Source organism: Leptodactylus fuscus, chromosome 8 (assembly GCF_031893055.1).
Source record: "Leptodactylus fuscus isolate aLepFus1 chromosome 8, aLepFus1.hap2, whole genome shotgun sequence".
Lineage (NCBI taxonomy): Eukaryota > Metazoa > Chordata > Amphibia > Anura > Leptodactylidae > Leptodactylus > Leptodactylus fuscus.
In genome coordinates, this window is record NC_134272.1 from 29555210 (window position 1) to 29578748 (window position 23539).

Here is a 23539-nt window from a genome sequence, read left to right on the forward strand (position 1 = left end):
TGAAAAAATAAGAACATTCAAAGGGTCTTGTCTGGAGAAGAGCTAGTTTGATGAATTGGACATCTTATGTCTAAATAAGATGTGGCTGACAGCAGAAGGAAATGGCAAGACAGTAAACGAAAAAACATATAGACCATGAATTTTAGATCGATGGCGCGCCACTGTTGAAACCCCCACAGATCAGTTGTTTTCCCAGGCACACAGCTCCCAGTATAGTTTACTTGCAAAATCTGATGAAGGGCTGGAGTTTGTAGAACACCGAAAACCCCAAAGCGCGTTATCTATTATCTATGTATCCACTTTTCATGTTCGTCATGTGTGCTACATCATATTTTCACCGAGAGAGAGCATGCGCATCCTGGTTCCAATTTGGGAATCCATTTCCCTAACACCATAACCTGTAATAAGATCATCTTTGTCCTAGGATGTCCTTATTGTGCTTAAAGGGAATGTGTAGCCAGGAAATGATCTATTGTTTGAATCATATTTTTATGTTAAACATTTTTAAGAATTTTTGGTGATGTGGAGAACAGTCAGTAGGCAGAAGAAAAGTACCAATAAGGATAAACACATTTAAGTAGAATGCCAGAAATCTCACTAACAAGATGGAGGAACTAGAAGTGATAATGATGGAAAAAAATATGACATAGTGGGACATGGCTGGACTCTAGTTATGACTGGGCTGTAAATATTCACAGGTACAGTATGCTTAGAAAGGAGCGTATCAACACTCTAGTGAATATCAGACGCTTCTGGGCCTTCCTCGTAGGCCTGAGCGTTATACCCTGTGCAGGGTTTCCACTGTCGGCCATGGTGATACTGCCCCTTTTATGCTTATCTTTCTCATCCTCTTCTTCTTCTTAATATCTGTAGCCTTGTTGGCTGGGTCTTTCTGGGGGGAAGGGGGGGGGGTGCATTCCTCACAGCCCAGTAATGACGCAAGGCTGTACAGCCCACCCTTCTGAGGGTCAGTTCACATAGTTTTTTGGAGGCCGATTTTGAGGCGGATTTAGCGTAAAAAAACTCTGTGTGCACGGACCCCGACAGTGGGAGATATCAGTGGTGAAATTATCGGAACCATATCATCAGTACTGGAGTGCATAGGGAATGGCGGCTTTCTAGCAGTATATAATACCGCGCATTGATGAGGATGTGAAAGGTCCTCTTTAAGGACTCAGTAGCGACTGGGTCTGTTCCACAGGATTGGTACATAGCAAATTTGGTTCCAATATTCAAAAAAGGGTCTAAAAGTGAGCCTGGAACCTATAGACAAATAAGTCTGACTTTAGTGGTGGGAAAGATATTTGAAGGTTTTTTAAGAGATGCTATCCTGGAGTATTTCAATGTAAATAATCTTATAACGCCTAGCATGGGTTTATGGGGAATTGGTCCTGTCAGAGTAATCTGATCAGCTTTTACGAAGAGGTCAGTTCTAGACTGGACATGGGTGATGTGGTAGAAGTGGTGTATCAGGACTTTGCCAAGGCTTTTGATATACTACCATATAAAACGTTGGTATGAAAAATGAGAATGTTGTGACTTGGGGAAAACATATGCATTTGGGTTCACAACTGGCTCACTGATCTCCGTCTTCTGCAAGAGAAACTGGACAGGAGACGGAAACCGACAGTCAGTTTTCAAACCCATTCACTCGAGTGGGTTTGGAAAGTGACCGCCCGTGAGCATCTTCTGCCTCTCCGTGGCAAAACCGTTTTTTTTAACCCAACAGAAAGTTGGACATGCGGTTTTACCGCGGAGACCAGAAGACGCTCACGGCAGACACTGACTGCCGGGTTTCCTTCTCCTGTCCAGTTTCTTGGGCAGAAGACGAAAACCCACAAACCGGAGACCGGGTGCAGATGTGAACCCGCCCTTACATGTTAATGGTAAATACTCAGACTGGGTCACAGTCACCAGTGGGGTGCCACAAGGGTCAGTATTGGGTCCTCTACTATTCAATATCTTTATTAATGACATGTTAGAGGGTTTACAAAGCAGGGTGTCCATATCTGCAAATAATACTAAACTCTGTAATCTAATCTACCCTGTTTCCCCAAAAATAAGACCCCCCCCTTCACCTCCTGGACCACCTACAACCAGCAGTCATGCCGCCCTCCGCTAAGGAAGCGCCGGCATGGCTGCTGATTGTCCCGTGTTCCAGTCGCTGCATAAGATATCCCCCGAAAATAAGACAGGTCATATATTTCAGAAGAGAATTTAATATGAGACATTGTCTTATTTTCGGGGAAACAGGGTATCTATCTAATCTATTAACCAGTTAGCAAAACACTGCAACCTATAAAATATGCCATTTTATTGCTTCTTCTGAAGTCAAGTGTAAGGAAGAATAGCTTTTGTATTGCAGATAATGTGGTTATAAAACTGCAGTAACATACCACTTCAAAGCACATGGCGAGTTTCAATAACAGTCTGGCATACTCATGTAGTCTGGTTATCGGTGAAAAGAAGAGGGAATTGAGTGTTTCCGGCACAGAGGCACCTTCATCTGTCCCATGGCTGAGACTCTGAACCAGACTCTGGTTCTTACTGAAGAAGTCCCTAAAATTACAACATTATATATTACAATGACTAATAACAATATAATTAAAATATATATACACAGGAAATCATAAGCTCACTAAACTCAAAGGGTTGGTCTGTGATGTAATCATTTTATCCGATCCCCAAATGGAGTAGCCCCTAATAGTACAATAGTATCTTATGGGATTGTTCCTATATGGCATTTGTGGCTATATCTATTGGATATGCAATAAATGCCTGGCAGATGTGGGTCCCAAAAGCCCAGGGCTGACTGCTTTGCTATTTTCGGGTGTTCCGTACAACTGAATGCATGTCTTATTACCTTGCGACTACAGATGGGGTCTCGCTCTCAAGATAGATGTATGCCCCAAAGATGGGACAAGCATGCATCAGGCATTTACGGCATATCCTATGTAGGTAGGAGTTAAAGCGTACTTGTCATTTCAGGTGACTTTTCTTAATAAGCTGTTAATTGTATACAAGAGGAGTAATACTATTGGTGGTAATTCACTCACTCCACCCCTCCCCTCTCCATAGACTTCTATAGTCATAAGTCAGTGAACAGTGATTTTTAGAGTGAAAGGGAAGCAGAGCAGGGAAACAGCTTGATAAGAGCAGAAAGAATATTTCTCTATGAAAAGCTATAATATGTTCAGTTCATATCAGCACCAGGTGTCTGTTCTTCTGATCTGCCGGAAGACCAGAAGAACAGACAGGCCATAAAAATAGTGGGCACCAACAGTGCTCGAGGGATCTCATTGACTATAATGGGGTCCAATGGGTGTCTGTTCTTTTTAACAAAAATCAGCAGACAAAAAAAAAAAAAAGTATGGTGTCCATGTGTCAAATTGCCAGATAAAGTCCTGCCTATCTAAGGTTTAAGGGATCTCTCCAAAATGGAGAGCCATAAGAATTATATATTATTTTTCAAGAGTCAGCTAGTTGTCTGATCACATGTATTAAGACACTTCGTCAGTTGTCAAAGCAATGATGAGGATGTAACTATGTGAGGAGCTACGACCATAGTACTTACACGGCTGATTTGGAGAGAAGTGAAAATCCTCCCATAACCAGGAAGTTGGACAGAGAAGAACAATATCTGAAACAAATGATACAAAATGCTATGAAAATGTGTCACCGTATTGTACAGTTGTAGAGTCTCTGTATACGGTTGTCACTAGAGATGCTATAATGTTGTATCAAAGCAATATTCCACCAGTAAGTGATAATATTTATACTACAATAGGCCACATACACAGCTAGTAAAAAAACCCCAAAAAAACAAAAACTGAAGCTAAAGCAGAACACTGACTCTGTATAACTATCCAAGAAGATGCTCGAATGCTCCAAGATGGAAAGGCTTCTTGCATCCTTGGCACCTCGGAGGAAGTTGCTGAGTGAAGTTCCATGCTGGCCGATCAGGTAGCAGAGCTTGCAGAACTTTGTGGCCATGTCCTGCAGAAGCTGAACAGTGGTTATAGAGCCCAGGTTGTCTTAAACAAGAAAGGATAAAATTCACATGAATAATACTTTAATATCAGCGGTCAACAATTGGATACAAAGCACCCAAGAAAAAAAAACAAAAAAAACCCCTTTATAATCTCAAAGTAGAAAATCCTGTAACAGAGTAAATTCTTAAATTTGTGTTAAAGTCGTATTCACATCTGAATTATTTCCAGAATGCAGATCAGGTGAGCGCTATTCACTAATTCTAAGTGTTCATCAGCTGCTTGCTGGGATCTTACTGTAACTCCCATAGTGTTCAATGGGCAGAGTCACAGGTAAGTGCATCCAGTATTATACGCACTTCAATTGCCAAATGAGAAGGGAGTCACATGACCCACCTTCACTAAACAGGTATGGGGGTCCAAACATTTCTTCAATAGGTGTAGACATCCCATTCACATAAGTGTATACAAGAGGTTTTAAGCTATGTATTAGGAGACTCATCTTCTTTGTTTTGTGTTTATTGTACTTGTTATTTTCACTACGTTAAAAGATCTTATAGAAAAAAATGGGCAAAAATTAACAGAAAATAACCAAAATCAAGCTTTCATGTTAAGCATATTTAAGAATATTTGTTTGATTTTTTTTTATTAAAATCTTTGTCAATGGGGAATACAAAAACCTGGCATAGGTGGATGTAAATGTGGCACATCTTTGAGGCACAGCACATTCTTGCACCAAAGATAACCACATTGATATATATATATATGTGAGGGGAGCAGGGTTGAGATCAAGGTGGTCTGAGACAAGGACCTTCTAGGCCAAATCAATGAAGGTCTATTTTCATTAGTAGAATATTTTATACGCACTGTGATAAAGAATACTTACCCAGTCCTAAGAGAGGCCTAAGTATCTGGGACTTCACATCACTTAGGTGGCAATAAAAGCTCCTCTCAGTGGAAGCCAGTTCATGGAGGTTCCCAATATAACCCATCATGTTGCGATCCACAAGTGCCAAGCAGCTGTTGGATCCAGCACAAATACTACAGATGTAGCCCAGCTTAAATGAGAAGAAATGGACAACACTGTTCAATAAAAATGGCAGTAATGACACTCTCTCTGTGTAAATATGTGTATATTACATGAAGAAATTTATTCATGTAGCCGCTAGCGCATATTCTTGCTTAAAGAGGTTGTCCAGGCATTTTTCATTAACGCCTGGACAACCGGGTAGAGGTGAATAATAATAATAATCACACTTATCTGTCCCTGATGCTCCGGTGTCCTCCCAATGTGTTCCGGTACTTCTGCTCCGGCGGCTTCTCAGTGGTCTCTTCCTGACTTTCGCTGATTGGCCTCAGGAAGAGCCCGTGATGTCACAGGTAGTGACATCGCGAGCCCTTCGCTGAGGCCGGCGATTGGCCTAAGCGGTCACATGCGGCTGGGTCTACCATCACACATCAGCACTGGACCGAGAAGATCGGACCGTGCTGGGAGGCACCAAAGCACCCGGGAAAGGAGAGTATGAATTTTTTTTTGCTGCCTCTGTTCGATTTAAACATTAAACACGCTGTCCATTGTTGCCTGAACAACCCCTTTTCTTTTTTGTATATGTTATATTACTCCATTACTACACAGAGCGCTATCAGTGAGAGATTTTGCTCCACTTCCTTACCAATTTATTCACAGCTTTCATTCCCTCATTAAGCGCAGATGGATTGTGCTGATCAGCCAAGTATCTTGTGTCGTGGGTTTTGTTGATAAGCCACAAAATTTGTGGCAAAAAAAAAAAAAGGATACTTATTTTTTCCGCACCCTGATTCAACTTCTGCAGATTAAGGGTGGAATCTGCCCCTGATTTTTAGACAAGATCTGAACCCAAAATCATAAGTGTGAATAACTTCTTACTAGCAGATGGGTTTTTTTTATCTTTTTTTTCACCAATTTTTGCGTTGTGGAGACTTTTATTTGAAGTGACATTTTTTGGTTTGTTCTTCGCTGAGAAAGCTAGTCTCCCTATATTATAAGCGCATTGTTTGTCCCTTTTTCTATACCCTTGATATTTTTATGACAACTGAACTCATAAGTCTTCTTAATACATGTGCTCACCTGGGTACACTCTGTCAGCTGAATTGGTGCCTGCACTGGGTCTGCGCTGCTGGTAACTTCAGCTATTCCAGGCCCACTATAACATACAACAGGCTGGTACTCATTTTTTCCATGTGCTAAAAAGAGAGAATAATCCTGTCCAGCAGCCACACTCCACACAGTGCCATCATCATATACCTATTGCAAAGGATATTAACAGTAAAATTTCAATATACTGGTCAATAATTCAACATAAGAAAACTATACAGCCACATATCCTCGGAACACCAGTCACAATATGTAATGGTCACAGCTGAACTGCTCCCCCTTCACTGTCCACCGACTACTCTATAGGTCACAGGGCAAGTATACACACCCATAGACCTAAATGAACATCAAAGCATAAAGCACCTCCCTAAATGTTATGAAGGCTGAGGCCCCATGTTGTGGAAACGCAGCTTTTTTTGTTGCATTTATTTTGAGCCAAATCCAGGAGTGCATTGAGCGGAAGGTAGAAGTCTAAGAGCTTCTTATATATTCCCCATTTCTTTTGTAGCCACTCTTGGCACAAAAAAAGGCAACAAAATTTACAACAAAAAAAAGCTGCATTTCCGCAACTCAGCCTAACGAGGTATTCTGGGACTTATTAATTTTCACCTCCCTTTTAACAGCAGTTTAGACAAGAGAGTTTCCCCCATAAACATTAAAGGATTTCTCTCATCTCAGGGTTTCAGATTCCATCCTGTCTCCTCTCCCCTCCACTTCCTGCCCAAGCATTGTTCTCTGTGCTAGTTACTATATAGCAGGTATCAATGTATTTATATACAGTGTAAGCCAATGGCTGGTAGGGTACTGGAGGGAGTGTACAACTCACCAGACTGCTCAGATGGGTGAGATGAGAAAAATTCTGAAGAGTTTGTTCTCAGTGGACAACTTTGTCTGCTGAGCATTTTTTAAGTGCTGTGCATTGGGCTGGATTTTTAGGGAATGGGAGGTAGGTTGGTAGTGGGACTTGTGATTCCCATCCCCTCCAGTCCACAGTTGTGGACACTCAGGCAGCAACCCAGCTGTCTCAGGTTTGGCCTCTTTAGCGAGGCATAAGTAGTCTGCTGGGACTTTGGTAAGAGCTTGGCTGGAAAGCCACCTAGGAGGTTGTGACTACTTGAGAGGTTCCTGACTATTTGAACTGGTTACTATTATAGGAGAGGCAGCCAACTTTTTTTTAGTTAGAGCCCAGACGGGCAGGTGTTTATTTTGCACTTTATTTTGCTGCTGCATGGACCGCTGACTGTTGGAGTGAATAAAACTCTACACTTTGGACTGACATCTTGGAGTCTGTGTCTATGGCAATCACCTAGAAACCCCAGATCCTGAAAACAGAGATAACCAGATACTCTTCTAGCAGTTATCAAGGCTCAACAACTGAAAGAAATATGCAGAGAGAGATGATGAGAAGAGAATATAGGTGGCTGGAACGGGGACTGAGCTATCCACTGACCAATAAGAGCTAGATAAAGAGAGAAGGTCTGGCAGCTAGGCAAGGAGGCAGAATGAGCTGTATCTGGCAAATGGAGCAAAATGGATAAAGCAATGTATTGGCTAAAACACTTCAGTTAACCTCAGCTACAAGTTTAAGTATGATCCTGAAATATCCCTTTAAAAAATTACAATCAGATATATAAAACTAATTAGGAAAAAATCTAATTATACCTTAGCAAGACGTGGCATAGTTGTTGGAGACTGCAAGTGGCCAAGTTGTCCGGAAACATTACTTCCCCAAGTAAAAACCTGTAATTTGAAAAGAAGGCAACATTAACCCAAACCCCATTAATCTAGGGGGGAGAAAACATAAAGTTCAATAAAATGTTAATCACAAAAAAATAATTCTACATCACTTTATTCATCATTATCATGAATGGGATCTATCAAAAATATTACCAATACATAAACTGAATCAGAAACGATTGGCACTAAAACGGCATCTATCCCACAAGAAACAGGCGCTCATACATTTATGGTGGGGAAGAAAGAAGTAATGGCCTTCTAAGTGCGGTGACACAAAAACATCCTTTTATTAAGCAAAAGTGCTAAAAAAGAAATTACACTTGATACTTTTTTGGCATTACTGGATTTGCACTGACCAAAACAACGCAAAAGATTAAATTGTTCTTCTTACAATACGATAAACAGATAAAACTGAAAAAAACCCCACCATAAATACAACTATAATCTGTAAAAAAAAAAAAGCCCCAACAAATTTAGGGTGGTTAAACACTATAAATTACAGGAAGAATTATAATATTTTAATGCTACCTGAGACTTGGCAGTAAGGGCAATAGAATGGTGGCTACCAGCTGCCAGCTGCACCACCTCTTTGCCGTCCATGCTGCGGACACACAGCGGCTGTAATCTACAAAATTCAAAGTAGAGAACAAATGACATTTTATCAACCAGTTGGAAGAATCATGGCAAGAAAATAAATAAATATATATATATATATATATATATCTATAGCATCAAATACATAATGTAATAGAATCACTTACCTTGGCAAAACATCTCCGTGCCCCAGCTGTCCTTCTTTGCCTCTTCCCCAACTCCAAACCTCTGTTCTTAGACAGGGCAGCAATACGTCAGCTTCACCGCTGTTTGTAGGGGTCAAGGCGACTGTTCTCATTTTTGCCCTGCCAACCTTCCTTAGCAACCTTGGGGAAACTATAAGAAAATACTAATAATGGTTAGTGCTTACTTGAACATAAGTCACTGACTCACATTGCTATAATTGCTGTGGATTGCGCACTGCAAGATCGGTGGGGAAAATAATCACAGGAATTCTGCCTGGTGTAAGAATTCCCAGGTGCTGTAACCTGTTTTATGGATCTACAGAGCCAGAGATCAGGAATATGAAATGTATGCAGTTTTACAAAGTGTAGTTGACTCTCTATTGTGTAGAGAGGGGTTTGCTGACCATTTTTGTAGTATATTGCATTAACTTACTGTTCTTTTAGCAGAAGACAGTTCTCTCTGAAGTTCTTTCTAGCAATGCACTAATTTAAGTTCCACCTGTATTGCCAGTATATACAGATGCTGCAAGGGGGGGGGGGTTCTACAAATCGCCTGATCTCTGGTTTTACACCCCTGAGAAAAATGTTTCTGGTGTCAGTTCAAGCTACCAATGTTAACATACAAAGCCATCCACAACCTGTCCCCTCCATATATCTCTGAACTGATCTCCCACTACCTTCCCGCACATAACCTCAGATCCTCCAACGACCTCCTACTCCGCTCTTCTCTCCTCCGCTCCTCACACAACCGTCTCCAAGATTTCTCCCGTGCATCCCCCATACTCTGGAACTCCTTACCAAGACACATAAGACTGATCCACACAATCACAGGATTCAAGAAGGCCCTGAAGACTCACCTATTCAGGAAGGCCTACAACCTCCAATAACACTATCACCGCACTGCCATCTGAACTGTCTCCCCCTCTCCTTCTGTCTCTACCCCTTCCCTCATAGATTGTAAGCCCTCGCGGGCAGGGCCCTCTGTATATTTTGTGTATTGTATGTAACCCCCAAATGTAAAGCACCATGGAATTAATGGTGCTATATAAATAAACAATAAAAATAATAATAAATAATAATAATAGTAGTTTAAAAAGCGGAGTCTCTCAGCGTTCATATGTCTGTTGTAGCTATTGGAATTTGAGACTATTCGCTTTCATCTGACACCAGAAGCAAATTTCTAAGTTTTTTAAAACTTGAGATACAGCAATTTGAAGACACCAAGCCTTTTGGCAATTGCTATACCTGTTAATATAGGGCAAATACAGAAGTGACTTCCCTAACTGCTAAGTTAGTCTCTACTAAAAGAAAATACAGTAGGTTAATAAAGTATATAACAAAAATATTCAGTAAACTCCTCCATACAAAATATAGCTCACCATACCCAACTCAGCCAAACCTGCTGATATGAGTGGGTGCGATCAACCATCGAATGGGGCACATGTTGGACAAAAGAAGGATCAGGTTGTGAGGTTTCAACATTTCTGATCGTCTTAAGACAGTGGATTGCTCCCAACTCCCTATTCGCAACAAAATCATGCTCAGCAAGTGTATGGAAGGGTACATTCAGCCAAAACCTATCTGAAGGGTATGACCAGCTTCAGTTTCTAAATTATGTCATTATATAAATACTAAAGTATTAACAATGTAATGCCGATTCATTGCTAAAATCTTGGTCTTGACTTGAGTGCACTTCTCACCTTGGGAAAGAAGTCCTGGTAAGGAAAGCCTTCTACAGCCTGCCTCAGCCTCCTCCTCCCGAATATCCACAAGACTGGAGCTTTTCTTGCCCTGCATAGACTCTAATTTAACTTGTTCTTCCCTGCTGTCCTTCAGACCCTCCAGCACACCAGGACCTAAAGGATTCTGCACTCCGGCGTCACACAGAGACCCAGAATAAAAGTTCATCACTTTCTTGAGTGACAAAGCTCCCGCCTCACAGGTAGCGGCTACTCGGATGCCGACGGCAGACGCACACGACACGACAAGGCTGTTCAGAGCTGATGTTGTGGTAGTTGCAGGGCTCAAAAGACAGTCCACCACATCTGTTAGCTTGTGCTCTTTATTCTAGGTAAAGAGAGAACATTCAGGCTTAGATTAGAAACAGCAGGACAATGTCATACATACAGCTGACGCTGGGTTCACACTAGCACCCGGACTCCGTTTTCAGGTTTCCGTCTTCTGCATGCAGAAGACAGAAAGCTGTCAGACCGGGTCTGGCCGTGAGCGCCGGTGAGCGTTTTATGATCTCCGCCGCGAAACCGTTTTTTTCTTTAATCGGACGCAGAGTACTGCATGTCCGACTCTGTGTCCAGTTTAAAAAAAAGGTTTTGCGGCGGAGAGCATAAAACGCTCCCCGGCGCTCACGGCCGGACATCTTTCAAGCCCATTCAAATGAATGGGTATGAAAGAGTCTTGCAGGTTTCCGTCTCCTGCTCAGTTTTGTGCAGGAAACGGAAACCTGCATGAACGGAGACCGGGCGCAGATGTGAATGAGCCCTGAGAAGACCAGCTAAACACAGCACAGCACAGCACAGATGGCACATGGAAGATATCCATTTGTTGCCCACACTTCTGCGGACCCACTGATTTGCTTTAGGTAGTCCGGGCTGCAGAACGGACAAGTATAGGACCAGTCTCAAGCTTTTCCCCAGTATTACAGCCGATATACAGACCCATAATACACGGGAGGTGCAATGAGCCATAGGAAATAATGAGTCAGTGTGCTGTCCATGAAAAACATGGCTAGCATACTGAGAAAGCACATAATCCTGTGTATGGAGTCCTTGGTATAAAACTGTGCTCCTGGAGACGTAGGTTAAATGCCTCAATTTTGGCAATTTACCGGTAAATATTGGTAAGTACTGGACTGGCTGGTAACAAACCAGAAGCCGGTTATCCCGAACACCCCAAGGAGTGAGGGGAATAGGTTGGAGGAAGAAATGGATCATGCTGGGAGAGAAAAAGGGGGTTGTCAATTAACTTTTATTGCAAAGACCTAACCCAGCATACAGCTGAGAAATCCTACATCATAAACAAAATGCCTATCTCAGTATAGTCTAACAACGTTCTGTTCACATATACACAATTCATTCTTCAATGTCACCATTATTCACCTGATGTCCAAGCTACATCCAACATCACATATCAATAGCCTTCAGCTAGCTGGTCCGTCAAATATTACCCACCATTTCTGCACAAAAGACACTTTACATACAACTGTATCTTTTCAGTTCACAACCTTTCTCTGCATAAGATACTGTGTTTGTGAATATAGAATATACTAGTCTTCCTTGACTGTGGTACTTATCCCTTCTATCCTCATCAATGCTATTGGTTTTGGTGGCCAATGGTAGGTGGTCCCCACTGCTCAGCATCCATCACTCAGATTGACATGCCACAGACAGAGTAGTGAAGACCACCACTCAACAGTTCACTAGCAAAGGGTGCCATCTTTGCCGACAGTGTATGGAGAAATATCTTTTTGATAAAAACTCACATCTCAATTACTCAAACGTTTCCTGGAACTGAACAAAGTTATGATATTATAGCATTTGTTTTCAGAGGGGATATAATATTTTATAATATATTTATTAAAACAGAGCTGGCAGGAGGGCTATCACTTCCCAAACACTTTAAGATATGAAAAATTAAACAAAATTACACAATTTAATAATAATCCATTTTTAAAGGGCTTTTCACTAAAGCAGGGGTCCCCAAGTGACCCATGTAACCGGAGTGGTAGACCATGGTACCATTCACTTCTGTGGGCTGAGGGAGAGTGCTGTACTCAGAGGTCTGGCAGTCCGACAGACTGTGAATGAAGTGGTGGTTTCACATACACACTACCACGTCACACCGGGGCTTGCGGACCTCTGGTGCCATTATCGCAGGGGTGTTCCAGCGATCACACGTTAATCTCCTATCCTGACGACAGGTGATGCAGGTTTGTTTATGGGAAAACCCCTGTACAGTCTGGCCTTATGCCAACAGGGTGATGTTTTGTATCAGAGTCTCTCACCTTCATATGATCTGAGGTAACATTCAGTGGAGAAGCTTCCTCTGTGGATTGATTAGTGTCAGATTGGAGATCATTGTCACATACTGGCTTGTCCATATTCCCATCCATGTCACTTTCACACATGCTGGCCACATCTGTGCCGACCTCTGTTTCGGAGTCTGTCAGTTTTGAGCCACAGCTGATTCTGTCCTCTTGGGTATCAGAAGGAAACGCAACCTCTTCCACTTTGGAACTTTTCTCCTTTGAGGACAGGGGAGACTTGCTACTCCTTGTGTCATGCTGGGATTCTAACATTACCCCAAGAGGACAACAGTGAGCATCGGAAATAATGACATGGTCTTCCTTCTCAGTCATAGTTATTAGCAGCTCTCTACAATGATTGCATCTCTCTGGCACAGGCTTTACATCTTGTGCAAGTGGGCACTGTACCAGGGCCAGGCTGTGAAATGCACCACATACTACTTGAAGGACAACACGACCTGCAAGATGCTCCACTTTTTGAGGCTTAGTCACAGGGAAGGTTGAAGTTATTAATCCAAGCTGACAGCCGCTGCCCCAGGCCCAGATTTCCCTGCTGACCGACAATGCAAGTGTGTGCTCTTCTCCACATGACAGCTGTATAACTCGCACCCACAGAGGTGGAGTGCTCTCCTGATCAGTTATGGTGATCGGTACAGGTTCTGGTATAGTCTGGCGGTTGCCAATTGCACACTGCCCAGCTGTGTTTTCCCCCCACATGTACACCATCCCATTTTCCGTCACCGCTCCACTGTGATAACCTCCTGCAGCAACACATATTACACGGTGACCACTCAGTGCCTTCTCAACTACAGGGACATCACAGGGAACGTCACTTGTATTTTCCTTCCACGGCTGCTTTCCAAAGCTGAAGACTTCACCATCTAAAACGACATAGATAAGGAACGTTTCAGATAACGTCATATAGCAACAGAAATGAACGTCTAACCTGTGACACACACCATGACCATAATCTGATATTTAATGTGTCACAACAGAGCCGAGAGTGAAAGATGCCATCACAACCAGATTTAGTACAAAAAAAAACAAAAAAAAAAAAAACAACAATCACAATAATGATAGTATCAAGACTTACTGTTAAAGGGGTTGTCTGGTCAGTTTTGTCACACAACAAAACATTCAATGATTGGTGGAGGTCCCAGTCGTCGGTTCCTTTAAAGGGTTTCTGCCATTAAAATCACGTAGGAATAGCCTTAAGAAAGGCTATAATTCTTGCGGCCACAAGAAAAATGGCTGCTTACACAGTAAGTAAGCGGCCATTTTCTTGTGGCCTGTGGGCATGCGCAGTCAGGCCTAGAAATTTGAACAAAGCTCCGGAAGAACACGTGCAGAGAGGCCGTTCCTGAAGATGATGGAGGCGGCGCTGGAGGTTTCTCTCGCAGCATTGGGGATGCCCCCAGTGCTGTTTGAGCGCTGGGGACCACCCCTAGTGCTGCGAGAGAATTCATTTGCATACCGGCAAAAACCAGGATTTCTACCGAATGGTGGCGCGGAGAAGGTAGCTAAAGGTAGGAGAAGAATAGTCTTTCTTAAGGCTATTCCTACGTGATACGCAGAAAAAAATGCGATTTTAATGGTATAATCCCTTTAATGGAGTACTAAATCTACAAATATTATTGCCCCAAACTTCACTTACCACTTGTGAGCAATAGTCCATGATTTCTTCCAAGGCTAGCTTGTAGCACAGCTCTTACTCCCAGTCCATGAAACCTTACTGGTGTAATGGGGGAGGACCCCACCTGCCATACATATGCAGCACCTCGGTCTTGAGCTCCTTCTGATTCTTCGGAACTACTAAGAAAACAAAGACGTTAATAAGACCACAAATCAAATAGTGTCAAAACTTTTATAAGGCTTGGGATATACTGTAAACAATAGACATGCCGATTGTGTGAGGCATATGAGATTTAGCTGTGCGAGTTATACTTTATATAATATTTTTACATATAGTCGGACGATGCAGCTCTATCTCTTAGGAACTGCCATTTTTATTATACTCTATGGGGGGGCCTACATTTCAATACAGTGGCTAAAGGAGCGCAGTTCGTGTACAGTTTACTCAGAAATGCTGGTTGAGGAGGAAGTGATCTAGTCACAGCCTGCGGGTAAATGTAATATTACATGGTGACCATTTACATGAATGACGGTCATTGTAAGGCAAGTCCACCAAAATAGGATCAGCTCGTGTAAAGCGTCTCTACATTCTAGCCTATGGGGGAAGGGGTCCCAAGCAAAAGACCCCCATAATGTCCATGTGCCCTGACAGGCCAAGTGGATAGACAATGTCTTCGTGAGTGAAACCTTTTAACCCCTTAAAGACACAGCTTTTACTCATCCCTGTCTTCTGAGACACATAACTTTTAGTATTCCATTGATGTACTCATATGACGTCTTGATTTTGTCAAGGCAAGATGTATTTTTAGATGGAACCATTCTGGAATGCAAATAATGCATTAAAAAAAACTTGTATTTTTTTGGTATGTGTGGGGGAGGGGGGATAGCAAAGAATAGAAATTCTTCAATCTCTTGTGTTTTGTTTTTGCGTTGCTCACCATATCGTATAATTTACATGCTAACTTTATTCTGTGGGTTGGTACCATTACACCAACGCCTAATTTATCAAGTGGTTCTTGTGTTTTACTACTTTTGCACAGTAACAATACACACACATATACATATATATTTATCTTTTTCCTACAGTATTCACTTTGTGGGTTAAACAACATGCTAGATTTTTAGTGTGGGTTGTTTTGGACTCGGTGGAACTAGCCAGGTTTACTGGTGTGATCTTATTACATTATAGAAAGGATAGGCTTAAATAAGCACGAATAGTCCTAGACGTATATCCCATCACTGTGTGGAATGAAAATAGCGTATTACTGAAAGGACTCCTAAATATGCAATATAAGGCGTCCTATGTAAAAGTGTTCCTTTACCAGATAAGAGTTTTTATGTGTGTGATTGGGAATTGTTTTAGTGCATGTAAAAGACTAAAATAAAAAAAAAACAGCACTAGACACTACTAAGTCTGAAATGTATTCCGTGTACACAGTGGGTGTTAATGCCAGTTTTAAATATCTCAAGTACTGTCAAGGTATGAAGGTGTCTGCATCTAGAATTTGCGAGTGTAACAAAACTGTTTCCAAAAAAATTCCCCTGCTTGTATCCACAGCCCTATTAAAATGGCAAGTTAAAAGATAAATAAATAAAATGGGTGGGAATGGGGTGTATGGGAGGGAGGAAAGGAAGAAAGAAAATGAAGGAAGGGAGGGGGGAAGGAGAGGGAGGGAGGGAGGGAGGAAGGAAGGAAGGAAGGAAGGAAGGAAGGAAGGAAGGAAGGAAGGAAGGAAGGAAGGAAGGAAGGAAGGAAGGAAGGAAGGAAGGAAGGAAGGAAGGAAGGAAGGAAGGAAGAAAAGGAAAGGAAAGGAAGGCAAGGAGGGAGGGAGGGAGGGAAGGAAGGAAGGAAGGAAGGGAGGGAGGGAGGGAGGAAAGGAGGGAGGGAGGAAGGGAGGGAAGGAAGGGAAGGAAGGGAGGGAAGGAGGAAGGGAGGGAAGGAAGGGAAGGAAGGAAGGAATAAGGTGAGAGGGGTTAGTGAGGAAGTTACATAGAAGGAAGCTGAAGGACGTAAACAAAAGTAGGAGATACCAGCAGCTCCCAGAGACAACCAGAAATCACTCAAAACACGCTATAGGCATATGGGTGCATTTATTGACCCATTAATAGCACCAAGACATTTTTTTTTTTACAATGTTTTTTGCCCGGAAAACCACTTTAAACAAAAGCCAGCCCCTCCAGGCTAGAGAGAGCAGATTTCAGCTATTAAAAGAGGTAAAAGGGGAAAAAAAGAAGAAGAAAAAGAAGAACACAGGAATTCCAAAAAAAGGAACTAAGATGTGTTAATAAACTATATTAAAAGATTTATAATGACACAAATGCTGCCCGAAATACAAGTTACCCAAAAGTTTAGTTTTGCTTTAAAACACCAAGCTAAACTATGTCTTGTAGTTCTGGCTTTTCAGATTCGCTTTAGTTCTACCGGTAGGTTAGTTGACCATTTCAGAAGAGACGTTCAGTACTCACCTTCCTGCCGATGCGTCCATGGGTTAGCAGTATAAATCCATCACACTCTTACTGTTCTAGAGGTTCTGATATATCTGAATAAGAGAGAACATAGACTATTAGTAAACCCATTGCTAAAAACCAAAGTGTTATACAGCTCTGTAGAAATGACTGGCAGTCTGTGTCCCATGACCCACTCGCACAGTAAACAGCTGCCAGCTGCGTATACACCCGCATGGAAACATTACTGGCAGCAGACCAGGTGATGTGAAGATACTGGATATCCACAGAACAGACATTGCTGGAAAGATCTGGTTGGTATCTCTATTACTGAAAGGATGGAAGTATTTGCTGAACCCCTTTTAGCGGTGAAATAATAACTAACTTTCCATATACTATGCCATGGGGCAGATCAACAAACCGTGAATACAGTAAATTCCGACAGCTTGATGTCATTCAGCGATAACAAATCCGGACTCTGTGGCCAAAAACTAAAACCTAAGGATCTGGCTGTGCCGATAAACTGATTCGCACAGTTCCATCACTGTTACGGGTCCTTATGGTGTTGTCTTCACACGTTCTACAATACAGATCCATTCTAAAGTATTCTCAGCCTGCATTCTCTTCCCGGGGGCTGCAGAAATGACTCAGTGTGTACCGACATATTTGCCCATAATCTCTTTAACTAGATTGGACCCTGCAAAGACTTGTTCTAACCCTAGTGGACACGGAGTAACCATCTGTCACACAGTCAGTCTCTAATTCATGTATTCTCATAGATTGTAAGCCCTCGCGGGCAGGGCCCTCTACCCCACTGTGCCAGTCGGTCATTGTTAGTATTATATCTACCTGTATATTCTGTGTATTGTGTGTAACCCCCAAATATAAAGCACCATGGAATTAATGGTGCTATATAAATGGTTAAAAAAAAACACTTCTGTACCCTACGGCCTGCAGCTATACTCATCTGGTCCCAGGGTTTGGTAGCATACTGGGTGTATGTTGTACACATTAATTGTGCTAAGTAAAACCCAACCAAAGACTGGGAATTAATTAACCCTGCTGTTCTGTTCGCATTTGCTATACACTTGTACTGTTCCCGGGTCAATATGACCCGACCTATTAATTCTTGATTTTTAGCTACTCTAAGGGTGCATTCACACTGAGTAAACGCTAGCTTATTCTGAACGTAAAACACGTTCAGAATAAGCGGCGTCTAAAGCAGCTCCATTCATTTCTATGGGAGCGGGGATACGAGCGCTCCTCATAGAAATGAATGGGCTGCTTCTTTCACTCTGTGCAGTCCCATTGAAGTGAATGGGGAGTGCCGGCGTGTACGCTCCGGCATGAGCAGAGCTAGCCGTATACGCCGGCACTCCCCATTCACTTCAATGGGACTGCACGGAGTGAAAGAAGCAGCCCATTCATTTCTATGGGGAGCGCTCGTATCCCCGCTCCCATAGAAATGAATGGAGCTGCTTTAGACGCCGCTTATTCTGAACGTGTTTTACGTTCAAAATAAGCTAGCGTTTACTCAGTGTGAATTCACCCTAATTGATTTATTTGAATACTTTTTTCATTGAAATACTGTATGTGAACATGTTTGATCATAAACAAAAGAAAAATTGAAATTCAAACTTAATTATTATTATTTTTTTCATAAAAAGGTTACACAGGCTTTTTGCAATTATCTTCGATTGTTGACATTCTGCACACAAATAATAAAGAAGCTTTACATTACTATTACTAAAATATGAAATTTAACTTTTTGAAAACAAATTTTATAAATCAACAAATGAAAAATCGTAAAAACTTCAACCATTTTAGAACGAAAAAAGAAAAAACTGAACATGTTCATGCGTTTTTACACTGAGCACAATAATAAGACACATGTCCTTTACACAGATCTTTTGAACATCCAGCACATGTCAGATTAGTCTTATTGTCACAGGAAGATGGACAGAAGCTCCATCTCTTCCTTTTTTTGCTGGTAGCTGTGCTGGTGGAGGCCGTGGATGTGGAGTCTCTTTCTTGAGCATGCTGGACACTTTTTACAATGGCTGCTGCTCCCTCACTTCTGGGGGTCACTTTTCTGCTCTCAATATAAGGCCTCACCAGGGATCTTCCCAATTCATCAAGAAATAATCTTTTTTTATGCAGCTTATTCTGGTTCCAATCGGGGTCGATTTCTCTCCATAAGACAAATGCATTGTATGCAGAAACGTCCAGTATGTTATAAAATAAAATCATTGGCCACCGATTGGTTTTGCGTTTGCATGCATATGTTGATATTACTTGGTCTAAAGTATCAACTGCTCCCTTTGTGGCATTATAATCCAAAATAATGTCAGGCTTTCTGTCTTCTCTATCACTTACGGCATTGTCATGGTGCATTGTGCTCATGAGAATTACCTGTTTGGTTTTTTTTGGAACATAAGAAACAACAGTTGTATTTCCAGAAAAATAAAAAGTAGAACTGTACACCTCTCTCTTGCTAAGGATACCTTGCGGTAGTTCAGGTTTGTTTTTTCTCATAGTACCCAGCATGGTAAGTTGTTTTTTCTTCAACATCTGGCCTAGTTGATAGGATGTAAAAAAAGTTGTCACATGTGACATTTTGTCCTTTTAGTCCATGAGTCAAATCTAGAACAACATGCATACCCTGATTTTTTTCAGGTCTTTCATCAGGGGCTTTTCCTGTATACACTTGAACATTTAGAGCATATGAACTTTTACTGTCGCAAAGTGTCCAGATCTTGATGCCATATTTTGCTGGCTTACTTGGTATATATTGTCTGAATGGGCACCTACCTCGGATTGCCACCAGTTGCTCATCAACAGTTACATTTTCACCACTGTTATACAATTTTGATAATTAATTTTAGATAATTACTTGCTTACTGATAAGAACAGTGAAACCACCACCATTTGTAGATGAAGAACACATAAAAAAAACCATAACTTTTGCAGTCAGAAATAATCAGAGACCTGTAGAACAGTATAAAATGCTATCGGGTCATATTGACCCGAACAGTACAAGTGTAACAATCAGCGTGTAGCAAAAAGTAAACAAAAAAACAAAACAAAAACAAAAAAAACATGTAGAGCTCCACAAATGAGGAAAAGTCAAGGAACCAATAGTTTCAAATCCTCATTAAAAAAAATCTGCAGGGTCTCAAAAATCATTTCGGGTCATATTGACCCGAACGGAACAGCAGGGTTAAACCCATGTGTGTATGTATATATAATATATATAGATATTCTCACATATATATCAAAGGCCGTATACTTCAGATAGCTGCCATTCCTCCCTAAAGATTTGCTTGCTTGCAATGTGTTCTAGACACCTTAAGATAAAGGAACAAGGACAATGAAACCAAACTCTTTGTTCCTTATCTCCCCCAATGATAAGGGGAGTCAGCAGGCCCCACACATAAGTGGTCTTCAAAGGTTCAGCCCACAGCTGGTATGTATACCAGCTCATGGCCAGCTGTATACATAGAGCTCAATGCTCACAACACATCCAATGCTGCACACACAGCGCTGTAAAACAAACATAGCACAGGACAATGGATTGTCTTAGGCCAAGTGAACATTAACATAGGCAGGCGACTTACTACGTTGTACAGCAGATGACTTACTCCCCTGAGGCTGGGTTTACAGCAATGGAAGACAAGTGATGTTTACAAGTGCAACTAGTTAAAGGCAAGTGGTTTGCTCATGCCAATTTAGCATCTAAAAAAAAGTGATTCTGTAATTAAAGGGGTTTTCCAGACTAAAGAGATTGATGGCCTATACTAAGGGTGGGTAGTCGATAACAGAATAATGGGGGTCCAATACAAGTTCACACCACTGGTCAGCCATTCTCAGCAGTTAAATCACAGCTAATGGAGCAGGATGTAGAAAGTTGTGTGCTCTTTTAAGTGGCCAGATCAGGTACTGCAGATCAGTCTCACATTTATTTGATTGGGAACTAAGCTGCAGTGACTCATTTCTGCCACCACACAGAGAACAGCGCTGTCCACTTCCTGTTCTATTCTGTGGATTAACTTCTAAGATCAGCAGATCAATAGGGGACTTGGTTTGTGTGTCCCCAAAGATCTGATATTAGTGATTTTGTCTACTGGGTGTTATAACTGTGGGTGCTTCAAGCTGGGAGCCTGCACAATAGAGAAGTATTGAAGGCTACAGCACAGTGCTGCGCGTTCCCAGAAGATGGAAGAAGACAGGTATATTATAATAGGGTAGGGGGATGAACTGAATGAGTTGGGAAGGGCTAGCAGTGGGAGGAATAGCTAGGGAAACAGGGAGGGGGTGTTAGAGAGGGAGGGGGAGGAGTGAGAAGGAGATAGTGTGAGAGACTACAACTACCAGAATGCATTGCAGCAGGAAGCCACACTAGGTAAACAAATGCAGAAGATACTGGGCGCTCCCAGAGAAACCCAGAAATCACTCAAAACACTACTAAAGTTATATAGGTGCCCTTATTAAGCCAGTAATAGCACTAAGACCTTTACTATATATGTAAATAATATTTTTTGCTAGAAAAACCCATATAACCTATCTATCTGCAGGGATGGGTTTATATGATGGGTTCTGGTGACCGACTCCCTTTGATGAAATGTAAAATGTAATAAAAAATATATATAATATAGATGAACATATAAAGTTTAAGCATAAGAAGGTCTAGCTCTTGGCTTGCAGCAGGACATATGACAGGCTTTCATTGTTTGTTGCTTGTAGCACTAATGTTTACTATCAGATCAATAATACCAGCAGCTGCAGAAAAGCCTGGTCACAGGATACATCTCTGCTGTATAGCCCAGCACTGCTGATCTAGCCTATATACAGCTATAGTATATAGCAGTGCATACAATCCACACTGCTGATCTATCCTGTACCGCTATAGTATATAGCAGTCCATACAATCCACACTGCTGATCTATCCTGTACCGCTATAGTATATAGCAGTCCATACAATCCACACTGCTGATCTATCCTGTATACAGCTATAGTATATAGCAGTCCATACAATCCACACTGCTGATCTATCCTATATACAGCTATAGTATATAGCAGTCCATACAATCCACGCTGCTGATCTATCCTGTATACAGCTATAGTATATAGCAGTCCATACAATCCACGCTGCTGATCTATCCTATATACTGCTATAGTATATAGCAGTCCATACAATCCACGCTGCTGATCTATCCTATATACTGCTATAGTATATAGCAGTCCATACAATCCACGCTGCTGATCTATCCTGTACCGCTATAGTATATAGCAGTCCATACAATCCACGCTGCTGATCTATCCTGTATACAGCTATAGTATATAGCAGTCCATACAATCCACGCTGCTGATCTATCCTGTATACAGCTATAGTATATAGCAGTCCATACAATCCACGCTGCTGATCTATCCTATATACAGCTATAGTATATAGCAGTCCATACAATCCACGCTGCTGATCTATCCTGTATACAGCTATAGTATATAGCAGTCCATACAATCCACGCTGCTGATCTATCCTATATACTGCTATAGTATATAGCAGTCCATACAATCCACGCTGCTGATCTATCCTATATACAGCTATAGTATATAGCAGTCCATACAATCCACGCTGCTGATCTATCCTGTATACAGCTATAGTATATAGCAGTCCATACAATCCACGCTGCTGATCTATCCTATATACAGCTATAGTATATAGCAGTCCATACAATCCACGCTGCTGATCTATCCTATATACTGCTATAGTATATAGCAGTCCATACAATCCACGCTGCTGATCTATCCTGTATACAGCTATAGTATATAGCAGTCCATACAATCCACGCTGCTGATCTATCCTATATACAGCTATAGTATATAGCAGTCCATACAATCCACGCTGCTGATCTATCCTGTATACAGCTATAGTATATAGCAGTCCATACAATCCACGCTGCTGATCTATCCTATATACTGCTATAGTATATAGCAGTCCATACAATCCACGCTGCTGATCTATCCTATATACAGCTATAGTATATAGCAGTCCATACAATCCACGCTGCTGATCTATCCTGTATACAGCTATAGTATATAGCAGTCCATACAATCCACGCTGCTGATCTATCCTATATACAGCTATAGTATATAGCAGTCCATACAATCCACGCTGCTGATCTATCCTATATACAGCTATAGTATATAGCAGTCCATACAATCCACGCTGCTGATCTATCCTGTATACAGCTATAGTATATAGCAGTCCATACAATCCACACTGCTGATCTATCCTGTATACAGCAGCAATAGATGATAATGGGCAGTCCATACAACACACTGATCTATCCTATATACAGCTATAGTAGATAACAATAAACAGTCCATACAATACATTTCTGATCTATCCAATATATAGCCACAGTAGATAATAACAGAAAGTTTATACAATCTACGCTGCTATAAATCCTATATACAGATAGCTGATAATAGGCCGTCTATTTTTCTAGCAGTGAATGACAACAAACAGGTGTATCGCACAACACGTTCAGCTCCTGTTATGTACACAATCTCACTTCATTGTGTATCAATCAAAATCTTTAGTTCCAGTTCTAGTACATTAAACAACTGACACCAGATGGAAGAGGGGTTTTTACGAAACCCCATTGTTTCCCCTGCTGCCACCCAACTGTTGCATAAGGATTTGTTCACACACAGCAAAAATTTTCCACTGTGCAAAAGCCCTAAAATCAGCTTGTGTTCCATTGCAATGGTTAACAGA

The 23539-nt window shown here is 41.5% G+C and overlaps 1 protein-coding gene across 3 annotated transcripts in view; it reads right to left on the reverse strand.

Annotated features, from left to right (window-relative positions):
- The window catches only part of ALS2 (alsin Rho guanine nucleotide exchange factor ALS2), a 52401-nt gene that overhangs the window by 21829 nt on the left and 7033 nt on the right, over positions 1 to 23539 (reverse strand). For 2 of the 3 annotated variants that reach the window (XM_075284269.1, XM_075284270.1), the window contains exons 2-13: positions 16780 to 16853; positions 14336 to 14493; positions 12661 to 13562; positions 10340 to 10706; positions 8622 to 8790; positions 8389 to 8485; positions 7786 to 7863; positions 6097 to 6273; positions 4876 to 5047; positions 3854 to 4034; positions 3575 to 3640; positions 2397 to 2559 (exon numbers count right to left, since the gene is read on the reverse strand). In XM_075284269.1, coding sequence (XP_075140370.1) covers positions 2397 to 2559; positions 3575 to 3640; positions 3854 to 4034; positions 4876 to 5047; positions 6097 to 6273; positions 7786 to 7863; positions 8389 to 8485; positions 8622 to 8790; positions 10340 to 10706; positions 12661 to 13562; positions 14336 to 14493; positions 16780 to 16799 — 2550 coding nt within the window. In that variant the 5' untranslated portion in view covers positions 16800 to 16853. The remainder of the gene's footprint in view (positions 1 to 2396; positions 2560 to 3574; positions 3641 to 3853; positions 4035 to 4875; positions 5048 to 6096; positions 6274 to 7785; positions 7864 to 8388; positions 8486 to 8621; positions 8791 to 10339; positions 10707 to 12660; positions 13563 to 14335; positions 14494 to 16779; positions 16854 to 23539) is intronic. The other variant, XM_075284271.1, reaches the window with a different exon arrangement.